This window comes from Bufo bufo, chromosome 2 (assembly GCF_905171765.1).
Source record: "Bufo bufo chromosome 2, aBufBuf1.1, whole genome shotgun sequence".
NCBI classification, from domain to species: domain Eukaryota; kingdom Metazoa; phylum Chordata; class Amphibia; order Anura; family Bufonidae; genus Bufo; species Bufo bufo.
Window position 1 is genome coordinate 467,270,276 of NC_053390.1, and position 12,535 is coordinate 467,282,810.

General features: G+C 40.4%; 1 protein-coding gene across 5 annotated transcripts in view; it reads left to right on the plus strand.

Annotated features, from left to right (window-relative positions):
- Window positions 1–10,040: 10,040 nt before the first annotated feature.
- Window positions 10,041–12,535, plus strand: part of LOC120989528 (protein mono-ADP-ribosyltransferase PARP14-like) — a 245,264-nt gene continuing 242,769 nt past the window's right edge. For 2 of the 5 annotated variants that reach the window (XM_040417684.1, XM_040417688.1), the window contains exon 1: window positions 10,041–10,158. Coding sequence is in view for 1 of the 5 variants with exons in the window: in XM_040417687.1 (XP_040273621.1) it covers window positions 10,133–10,158 (26 nt within the window). In the remaining 4 variants the exon portion in view is untranslated. The remainder of the gene's footprint in view (window positions 10,159–12,535) is intronic. The other 3 variants (XM_040417687.1, XM_040417686.1, XM_040417685.1) reach the window with 3 other exon arrangements.

Below are 12,535 nucleotides of genomic sequence, written 5' to 3' on the forward strand. Positions count from 1 at the left end.
CCAATTAAATCAAAGGGTGTAACCTATATGACTATATAAGGAAGTAAGATGGATCTCAGAAATTAGCTACTGATGAAGGGGTAGGTGACCCCGAAACGCGTATAGCGATAGCGGATGAGATCCCCATACTAAGAAGACACTGTACAGCATCGTAATTACCGGCATTATTGCGAAAAATTCCAGGAAACATCTGTGCTAACATATTTCAATACGGGGGTTGGTACCGCCTCCGGAACAGAACACAGATCACGTGGAATTTCCTCAAGCTCCGATCACGTGAGACATCTTCAACACGTGGGACGCTGAGAAGAAACCGGAACTACCTTACCAAACAGACGCGGTATCCGTGACTAGGACAAACCGCAGATCCACACACGCTGCCGGACAGAAAAAGATGGGTGAGTGCGCTGACCTGTAGTGGGACGCCTCTGCAGTCAGTGATAGAAAAAGAGCGGACTATAGACAGTGAGTACAAATTATACACTGTATAAAACTAACCCCTCATTACCACCCTGATCATCTATACTTGAGACTATTTTAACCCATAAACAGCACGGATATAGCACCAACAAGTGCTTGAAATATCGGGACTTGATATAATCACACAATCAGTGTGAAAGATTTTTAGGAACTTTTAGGATGGTCTTAATGAATTAACAATTTTTATCAGATTGCCATATTAACTGCCATTGATTCTTATGTATTACTATGTGTTTTGAATGTTTTATTGAATTTTATACAATATCACATAATAAACGTGTTGTACCCTGAATGCAGCTACAGATATTGAGTGCCCACTATATATATTTATCCTCTCTATACTACATTGTGGTTGGGGTGAACCACACCTTAGTGTGAGCACCGGTTCATGATATCAGGAGGGGTGAGCTACTATACCCAAAATTCTTTTGTAACTCTTTTCACCCAATAGTTGTGCTCCCCCCCCAGATAAGCATGGATATCTGGAGCTTCATAGAGGGTCAAAAATCAAGACTAGACAATTACCTATTTGATGACGCTAATACAATAGAAGAAACGACTGATAGACCTATGACGGAGGTCTTCAGAGAACTTGAGTTCCTATTAATAAAACAACTTAAACAAAGGTGGGAAATCAAATCTTTGAATCGCCACCTTGAACATGGAATTATACCAAGAGGACTCAGGTTATCTAGGACCCCCGCGCAGGATCTATATAGTGAAACTTTTGATAAAGAATGGGATGACCTACTGAAATCACAATCGGTAGCTCTTGTACAACTGGTTGTAAAAAGAAGGACATCAATATTGGAGGAAGTATCAGGGAAAATTGAAGCATTAAGAGAAACCCTGGATAAATTCCCTAAAAACGAGCATTTTAAAAATTGGCATGAAAGAATATGCAAACAATTAGGGACAGTTGAACAAGAAATTATTTCAAAAAAGAGCAGAAAAATACAAAATCTATTGAAGAGTGATAAACCAGTGGACAGACGATATGTAAAAGAGGATAGAATACAGACTAACAAAACTACAAATCAAAGGGAAAAAGAGAAAGATATAGAGCAAAATGAAGAAAGATCAGTACAATACAATATCCAAACCACAAATAGATATGAGGCACTAAGTAACCCCCATTTTTTAGATCGCACACCCCCACACCACAGGATACGGACGAGATCCTCCCGACAATCACCACAAGACCAACACTACACAACACCAGTTATGGGACACAATTACAATTTGAGACACAGGGACGAGATACAGAAGCCGAATCAGGAATATCACTCTCAGAGAACACACCAAGGGAAGAATCAATACACGTCTCACTTCAACAAGGAAACATATATAGGGAACCAGCACAAACACTATCACAGCCAGAACACCGAAAAAAGACAACACGAAGAGGGAAGGGAAAGAAGAGAAAGGGGGAACCCCAGGAGACACTAACTGAGGAAGAGAACTCAGTAATTAATTTAAGTTCAATTATTTTATCACCAGCACAATATACACTGTTAAATAAGGGTTTAAAATTTGCACCCACAACACAATTAAGTAAATTCGACACCTATATTGGTATTGAAAAATTTGTACGGAAACTCTGCCTAAAAAAATATTTCCTAAGAAATCCCATATTACCAAGAGAAGAAAAACAGGAATTGTATATACACACGGATTTAAAACTAAAAAGTAAAATGTACCCAAGGCATGAAATGGGACATGATTTAATTACTTTTAAGAAAAATGTAGAAATGGACATAAGAAAAATCAAAGGAGACCATAGGAGATTTAACAACTTAAAACCGCATGAAATTCAGGCAATCAAGTTGTTACAACAGAATGACAATATAACCATACGCCCTGCGGATAAGGGAGGAGCCATAGTTATTTTAGATACATGTAAATATGACAGTGAATGTAAGGAACAATTGGGAGATAATGAAACGTATAAGAAATTGAAAAAGGACCCAATAAAGGAATATAGTGAAAGTTTGGGATCATACGTAGAGCAGGGCCATAGAAGGGGATTTCTCAATGAACAGGAATCGAAGTTCATTATGGGAACCCCGCAACGAATGCCTGTCTTTTACACGATACCAAAAATACATAAAGACCCACTTAATCCCCCAGGAAGACCCATTATTTCTGGTATAGGATCATATACCTCTAACCTGTCCCAATACTTAGATAGATTACTACAGCCAGCAGTCAGAAAAATACCCTCATATATTAGAGATACCACTCAGATTGTACAAACTATTGAGAATTTAAAATATAACCCCAAGTGGATCCTTGGTACCCTTGATGTCACCTCTTTGTACACAATAATAAGACATGACCAAGGATTAGAAGCGTTAATGCAACAACTAACAGTATATGGGGAATATGCATCAGAACAAGTAAGCTTTATAATGGAAGGAGTTGAACATATCCTTACCCATAATTACTTCTCATATGATTCTGAGTTTTATCTCCAGATAAGGGGAACCGCCATGGGCACCAGGTTCGCCCCCAGTTACGCTAATTTGTTCATGGCGCATTGGGAGGATCAATACATAACGCCAAAGATGGGGGAGAACCTGGTGCTCTGGCGAAGATTTATAGATGATGTGATTTTTATATGGCAGGGAACAGAAGAAGAACTATTAATGTTCTTCAATGAAATAAATATGAATGAAAACAATATAAGATTCAAGCTAAGTATGAGCAAGAAACAGATAGAGTTTTTAGACTTGACTATTAAAGTGGAAAATGAAAGATTAATATGCCACACATACCAGAAAGAGGTGGCTAGAAACAGCTATATTCTATACACCAGCTGCCACCTACCAAGGTGGCTGCTAAATATTCCTAAGGGGCAATTTAGAAGGTTAAGGCGAAATTGCACAAAGAACGAGGATTACATTAGGGAGGCGGCAAATATGAAGGAACAATTTCTTATAAAGAAGTATCCCATCAAACAGGTGGATAAATCCCTGAAAGAAGTATATAATATGAACAGAGGAATATTCTTTGAAGAAAAAGAAAGCCTAGGGATAGATAAAGAAATAGATAATAAAACAGATGATCTAGTGAGGATCATTCTACCCTATAGCGCACAATATAAGAAAATTGAGACCATCATAAAAAATCATTGGCATCATATTGTGAAAGATAAACTAATAGGACCATATTTAACTAGTGGTCCGCGAATGGTATACACGAAGGCCCCAAACCTATCTTTAAAGGTAGCACCAACAATAAAAAATAGGAAGAACACTAAACACAATATATTTGGTTTAAAGGGATTCTATAGATGTAATAAGTGCAATAATTGTAAGAATACGAAATTTCCCAAAAAAACAAGTAAAGCCTCCTCTAATACAAGTACATTTTCATATGAAATCGATACATTTTTATCCTGCAATACATCTAACGTCCTATATTTAATTGAATGTCCTTGTAGGAAACAATATATAGGACGTACAAAAAGATTATTGAAAACCAGAATAGGAGAACATATGACGAAAATCAGGTCAGGATATGAGAAACACTCACTGTCTAAACATTTTAAAATTTTTCATAATCAAGATCCTACCTTGTTAAAATTCATGGCATTTGAAAAAATTGATATACATTGGAGAGGAGGGGACCATATCTCGAATATGTCGCGACAGGAAGCAAGGCGTATATATGATTTTAATACCTTGCAACCTGAAGGTTTAAATGCGGACTTCGAGATATTTGGATTCCTATAAATGGGTGTGGTGCCCCTCGTTGATGGGATATCGGTGTCCTTAATATATCGTGGACATCCGATTTCCTCTTGATGAGGGGCCCCTCACCTTTACTCCCTCAGAAAACATACAGCTGAAAATTATATAACCGAAAAATGAAGTTACATGATGAAATTTTATGAAATTTTTAGGAAATTTTAAATTTTTATAAATAAAAAAATTTGTTGTATTTATTATGTATTAATTATTAACTATTAGTAATTTTATGAATTGTGGTAGAAAAATATTGATAATATTAGATAGCAAATACATATGGAGTAGAGAATACCCACTGTCTTGATAATAGATTGTGGATGGAGACTATGGTTTTATGAAATCTAGGGTTTTATGAAATTTATAGCCCTATAGATATATAGAATATTAAAGAAAGAAAAAGAATCGTACGAATATACTACAAATAATACACTGCATGAATATATTCCGATATGAAGAATGTAATTAACTCCAAAATCCTATAAGATCCGAACCAGATTTTATAAATAACTCCAATTAAATCAAAGGGTGTAACCTATATGACTATATAAGGAAGTAAGATGGATCTCAGAAATTAGCTACTGATGAAGGGGTAGGTGACCCCGAAACGCGTATAGCGATAGCGGATGAGATCCCCATACTAAGAAGACACTGTACAGCATCGTAATTACCGGCATTATTGCGAAAAATTCCAGGAAACATCTGTGCTAACATATTTCAATACGGGGGTTGGTACCGCCTCCGGAACAGAACACAGATCACGTGGAATTTCCTCAAGCTCCGATCACGTGAGACATCTTCAACACGTGGGACGCTGAGAAGAAACCGGAACTACCTTACCAAACAGACGCGGTATCCGTGACTAGGACAAACCGCAGATCCACACACGCTGCCGGACAGAAAAAGATGGGTGGGTGCGCTGACCTGTAGTGGGACGCCTCTGCAGTCAGTGATAGAAAAAGAGCGGACTATAGACAGTGAGTACAAATTATACACTGTATAAAACTAACCCCTCATTACCACCCTGATCATCTATACTTGAGACTATTTTAACCCATAAACAGCACGGATATAGCACCAACAAGTGCTTGAAATATCGGGACTTGATATAATCACACAATCAGTGTGAAAGATTTTTAGGAACTTTTAGGATGGTCTTAATGAATTAACAATTTTTATCAGATTGCCATATTAACTGCCATTGATTCTTATGTATTACTATGTGTTTTGAATGTTTTATTGAATTTTATACAATATCACATAATAAACGTGTTGTACCCTGAATGCAGCTACAGATATTGAGTGCCCACTATATATATTTATCCTCTCTATACTACATTGGGGTTGGGGTGAACCACACCTTAGTGTGAGCACCGGTTCATGATATCAGGAGGGGTGAGCTACTTTACCCAAAATTCTTTTGTTACTGCTCTCTCTTCAGTTGTCGCACCATCTTCTCTTTGACAGGGCCATATGTGATGAAATTTTTACTGCTTGGACTTGTCAATCAAAGTGGAGAACGTGCAGCAGTTGCAGAGAGAGCAGAGCCTCTAGGTGTAACAGCAATGCCCCTGTTGCTCCTAGAGGCTCATTTTCATATACTGGCCTGGTTTTCTAACTCCTACACCATATGCTGGCCATTGCACTCTACACACGCCCTGCCTTGTGACCATACAAACACCAAACATCATGGGCACCCCAGCTGCCATCAGACAAGAGCCCCAGAATCAAGGTGTGCCCCGAGGGAAGTAAGGGTGCCCCCTCCTTGTGCTGCACTGGCCTTAGGGAACAATTGTGAGAGGATAACAGGAGCCACTACCACTCCCATCCTCCACTCCGGCTTCTCAAAAGCTTGCTGCACTAATGAATGCTGAGACTTGTTGTTTGACATCCTCATATTGCAGGAACAGACTATCCAATTTGATTTCTATGCAGCAGATGTGTGCTTTTATTTAATGTCATGTGACTGTGTTCATATGTGCTTTAAATGGGGGATTGAGTTGAAGCAACTTTAGTGCTATATACAGTATATATATATATATATATATATATATATAAGATGAAAAAGGGCAGCACTGGAGTGCTGCCCTTTTTCATCTTCTATAATTCGTTGGATTGGCTTTTATCCACACTGGGCCTGTGCACCCTTTTTTCTAATTTTCATTGTGACGGTGCTGCCATCCCCTTTTTTTCTTTATATATATATATATATATATATATATATATAGCTCCCATGTGAAGTGGTAATCACAGTCGGCTTTCAGAGACTCACTCAACTCCACTTCACAGTCTTCGACAAAAACAGCAAGACGTGTTGTAGTCTATAAATATCAGTGAGCAAATAAAGATACTCCCGATTCCAGAGGTACTTGTGTACTTTCAGGCTTTTTATTGTATTTTATCCAAACTATTTCTTCAGGAACAAAAAAATCCAGCACATGCACTACGGATAAAATCCAGCCTTTTTATTGTGATTCTTTTAAAAATTCCATGAGCTGATCAGAACGCTTTACGTTCTATGCATTTCGACAAACTGTCCTATTCATGACCATGACTTGGTCATGAATAAGACAGTTTTTCGAAACGCGTAGACCGTAAAGCGCTCTGATCAGCTCATGGAATTTCTAAAAGAATCACAATAAAAAGGCTGGATTTTATCCGTAGTGCATGTGTGAGTGCACCCTAAGGCATTCCGTAGGGAATATACGACACTGCACTATGTGATGGTGTAAGTGGCAATCATGCGCACAGTGGGTCACATTTACTAAGGGCTTTGAGATTTTTTTTTAGGCTAAAAAAGTCTTAAGTCCCTTTTTTAACATCTGTGCAACAGTATTTAATAAGTTGGGGGCAGAGGGGAGGCGTGTCTGGGATTCTGCCCTGGAAAATTTACTGATTTTACACCTGGAATCAGATGTAAACTCAGCCGAAAACCTATGCCAGCCAGAATCTGACATAGTTATTTTCGGCAGGCGCATATGTAACACCCCAGAGTTGTGTTACTACACGCCTCTACCCCACTACTATCTTCTAAGAGCCTTTATACTCTCATCTGATGTAAGTTATATTATGTCCTCCACAAATGTGCATATAAATCCATGTTAAATGTAATTGTTCATGTAATTTGCCTGGTTACCAGTAGGTGGCAGCAAAACATTGGCAAGTCACAGTCTAGTGAATCTGAGCTGAAATGGATTATTCCAGCTTGGCTCCCCCTGTGTGGAGAGGTGGGCTTGTCCCACATCCTACAGCATGGGTGGAGAAGGAAGTTAGAGAAGAGTGTAGCCCAACCCCTGCTAGGGGTAGGGTGTGTGTGTATGGAGCTCCCCTGCATAGGGAAGACAGCAAGGACCTAGTCTCGGCTGAGACTTGGCCATATACCCAGTCTGAGCACCTTCAGCTCTGCTGAATAAAGAAAGCAAAAACTACAGACAAACTCCAGAGTTCCAGGAAGAAAGCATCCCCTGAGAATCCATCTGTGAGATAAGTCCAGTGCCTAGGAGAAGCCAATTCCTCCTCAGCTAGTCTGTCCCTATACAGCAGAAGGTACCAGATAAGTGCAGAAGCTAACCCTGACACAATTACAGAGCTACCAAGCAGACGTTTTATCCTGCAAGCTCCACATTTAAAGCAAAAGTATTCATTCCTGCCAATGATTGCCAAAACCTACTGGGACCAAGAGACCAAAGCTGTATACTGATTGGATGAAAGTTATGTCAAGTAAAGCAACGTTTGAACTTCATCTAAAGGTCTGGACATAATTTCTCCAGAAAAATTCCTCTATTACTCCTACTATCACTACACTCAAATTTATTGCAAGTGAGCGAAGAGTCAGGCCGTACTCAGGTAGGAGACACCGTGACACAACTACCACAAAGCTATAGAGACATTATAGGCCATTACACTACTCTAGCATTCCTAATCTGGGATGTGCGTTATAACACCTTGGAAGGGCCCTGGGATAGTACCCTGCGCACACTGCAATTGGCATCACGACAAACACAGGATATATTATCCACCTGACCCTGCCACTGCATTAAAGTGGCATCAGCGAACCCATTCCTGGTCACTGCACATATACTGCCATGGATGCGTCTAATTTATGACAATTCGAACTCTCCATAAAAAAATTGCCGAATTCTATGGCAGCTCAAGGGTGAAATTAAGGCCTCTTTCACACGGGCGACGCGTGTGAGGGCCGGATAGGATGTGGGTGAGTCTTGGAAAAATGCGCGATTTTTCCTCGCGAGTGCAAAGCTTTTTAATGCGTTTTGCACGCGCGTGAGAAAAATCGGCATGTTTGGTACCCAGACCCGAACCCGAAGTTCTTCACAGAAGTTTGGGTTTGGGTTAGGTGTTGTGTAGATTTTATTATTTTCCCTTAAAACATGGTTATAAGGGAAAATAATAGCATTCCTAATACCGAATGCTTAGTAAAATAGGGATGGAGGGGTTAAAAAAAATTAATAAATAAGATTTAACTCACCTCATCCACTTGTTCGCGCTGCCCGGCTCGTCTTCTGTCTTCTTCTTTGATGACCTGGGAGGAAAAGGACCTTTGGTGACATCACTGCGCTCATTACATGGTCCATCACATGATCCATCACCATGGTGATGGATCATCTGAAAGACCATGTGATGAGCGCAGTGATGTCACCAAAGGTCCTTTTCCTCCCAGGTCATCAAAGAAGAAGAAAGAAGAGAAGCCGGGCTGCGCGAACAAGTGGATGAGGTGAGTTTAATTATTTTTTATTTTTTTTAATCCCTCCATCCCTATTTTACTAAGCATTCTGTATTAAGAATGCTATTATTTTCCCTTATAACCATGTTATAAGGCAAAATAATAAGGATTGGGTCCCCATCCTGATCATCTCCTAGCAACCATGCGTGAAAATCGCACAGCATCTGCACTTGCTTGCGGATGCTTGCGATTTTCACGCAGCCCTATTCACTTCTATGGGGCCTGTGTTGCGTGAAAAAAGCACAATATAGAGCATGCTGCGATTTTCATGCAACGCACAAGTGATGCGTGAAAATCACCGCTCATCTGCATAGCCCCATTGAAATGAATGGGTCTGGATTCAGTGCGGGTGCAATGCGATCATCTGACGCATTGCACCCGCGCGGAAAACTCGCCCGTGTGAAAGAGGCCTAAGACTGGCCTAAAAAGCAGTTTTAGTAAGTAAGCCCCAATGCACTACAGGTCTTTTAGTCAAGTCTTTTAGACAAAAAGTGTCAGAAAAGATATGACTGGCATGGCCCACTTTGTAGCACAGCCCCAGCCGTTTAATTTATGGCATGCAAGGGACATGTGACAGAAAAACTGATGCAATAGCCGAGAGGTGCTATCATATAGTTTATAACTCCCAACTTTGGCCTGGGCGCGACCAGTGTCGTGACATCACTGACCTGCGGGAAACAGCGAAAGGGATGAGCTATTTTGAAAAGGCACTGGTGCTCTTGCAGTTTGACAAGCACAGTGTCATACAGTGTATAGCGGCTGTGATTGGTATCGTGCTCAGCCCCATTCACTTCTGTGGGGCTGAGCTGCTCCTAGGCCACATAACAGATGAACGTGTAGTCACTCGGCCTAGGAGAAGGCGAGAGAAGGGCACGGCGCTCACAGGACCACCAATGCCTACTCAAACAGCTGATCAGCAGGGATCCTAGGTGTCAGACCCCCGCCGATCAGATGCTGATGATCTATCCCAAGGATAGATCTTTAGTAATAAAAAGGTTTAAGACCATGCGGCACTTCTGTTGTCGGCCACAAGTTGGTGCTCTTGTCCTGCTCTCAGTATTTTTCTAGCTGTTTCCTGTTTGCACACTTACTTTCACTTCTAAAGTCACTTCCTCCCCTCATAATCACTGAACGCAATGAAGGAATTCTATCAAATGCATTAATGCAAGGCATTCCACAAGAGAGCCGGTATGTACATTCTACTTTTGTCTATATCATGTATCAAGCAGAAGCTATAGGGCATAATGTGGCCATTAATACTTCGAGTAGAGAAGGAGGCCTCATTCATTCAGCATGTTGTATCTATGCACAACTTGGAGTTGCGCATATAAAGTCTCATTCATATTAAGGCTATATTTTTGCTGTTTATGTACCGCTTCTGTGTTCTTCAACTCCAGTCCTCAACTCCCACCAGCCAGTCATGTTTTCAGGATTTCCTTAGTATTAGGACTCTTTCACACGAGTGAGTCCATTGCGGCAATCACACTCCGTGTGTGAGTGATCCTCCGTTCTGGGCATTGCTCGTCTTACAGGAACACACATTCTCATGATTTATAATGCTATGAGCCTCTGCTTGACCTTATTATTACAGAATCATAGTGACACCTTTATATTACTATGGAGGAGATTTATCAAGCTGATGTAAAGAAAAACTGGCTTAGTTGCCCATACCAACCAATCAGATTCCACTTTTCATTTTCCAAAGGAGCTTTGAAAAATAAAATGTGGAATCTGATTGGTTGCTATGGGCAACTAAGCCAGTTTTTCTTTTCACCACATTTGATAAATCTCCCCTATGATTCTGTAGAAGTAAGGCCATGCAGAGGCACATAGCATTATAAGTCCAGAAGGGAGGATCACGCTCACACACGGAGCGTGATTCCCACAATGTACTCATTCATGTGAAACAGGCCTTAAAGGGGTTTTCTGAGATATTGATACTGACGACCTATCCTCAGGGGTCCAACACCCGGAACCCCGCTGATCAGCTGTTTTGAGAAGGCACTGGTGCTCCTGTGAGCGCCACTGCTTTTTCACAGTTTACGAAGAACAGTGCCGAAGAGTGTATAGCGGCTGTGCTTCGTATGATGCTGAGCTGAGCTGCTCCTAGGTCACGTGCAAGATGAATGTGTAGTCACTTGGCCTAGGAAAAGCAGAGAAAAGGCTGCAGCGCTACTGCGAGTGCCGCTGCCTTCTCAAACAGCTGATCTTCAGGGTCCCAGGTATCGGATCCCCACTGATCAGATGCTGAAGACCTATGTTGAGGGCAGGTCATCAGTATCAAAATCCTGAAAAGCCCTTTTAACCACTTCAGCCCCCTTAGCTTAAACACCCTTAATGACCAGGCCATTTTTTACACTTCTGACCTACACTACTTTGACCGTTTATTGCTCGGTCATGCAACTTACCACCCAAATGAATTTTAACTCCTTTTCTTCTCACTAATAGAGCTTTCATTTGGTGGTATTTCATTGCTGCTGACATTTTTACTTTTTTTTGTTATTAATCGAAATTTAAAGATTTTTTTGCAAAAAAATGACATTTTTCACTTTCAGTTGTAAAATTTTGCAAAAAAAAACGACATCCATATATAAATTTTTCTCTAAATTTATTGTTCTACATGTCGTTGATAAAAAAAAAATGTTTGGGTAAAAAAAAATATGGTTTGGGTAAAAGTTATAGCATTTACAAACTATGGTACAAAAATGTGAATTTCCGCTTTTTGAAGCAGCTCTGACTTTCTGAGCACCTGTCATGTTTCCTGAGGTTCTACAATGGCCAGACAGTACAAACACCCCACAAATGACCCCATTTCGGAAAGTAGACACCCTAAGGTATTCGCTGATGGGCATAGTGAGTTCATAGAACTTTTTATTTTTTGTCACAAGTTAGCGGAAAATGATGATTTTTTATTTTATTTTATATTTTCTTACAAAGTCTCATATTCCACTAACTTGTGACAAAAAATAAAAACTTCTATGAACTCACTATGCCTATCAGCGAATACCTTGGGGTGTCTTCTTTCCAAAATGGGGTCACTTGTGGGGTAGTTATACTGCCCTGGCATTCTAGGGGCCCAAATGTGTGGTAAGTAGTTTGAAATCAAAATCTGTAAAAAATGGCCGGTGAAATCCAAAAGGTGCTCTTTGGAATGTGGGCCCCTTTGCCCACCTAGGCTGCAAAAAAGTGTCACACATGTGGTATCTCCGTACTCAGGAGAAGTTGGGCAATGTGTTTTGGGGTGTCATTTTACATATACCCATGCTGGGTGAGATAAATATCTTGGTCAAATGCCAACTTTGTATAAAAAAATGGGAAAAGTTGTCTTTTGCCGAGATATTTCTCTCACCCAGCATGGGTATATGTAAAATGACACCCCAAAACACATTGCCCAACTTCTCCTGAGTACGGAGATACCACATGTGTGACACTTTTTTGCAGCCTAGGTGGGCAAAGGGGCCCACATTCCAAAGAGCACCTTTCGGATTTCACCGGCCATTTTTTACAGATTTTGATTTCAAACTACTTACCACACATTAGGGCCCCTAAAATCCCAGGGCAGTAT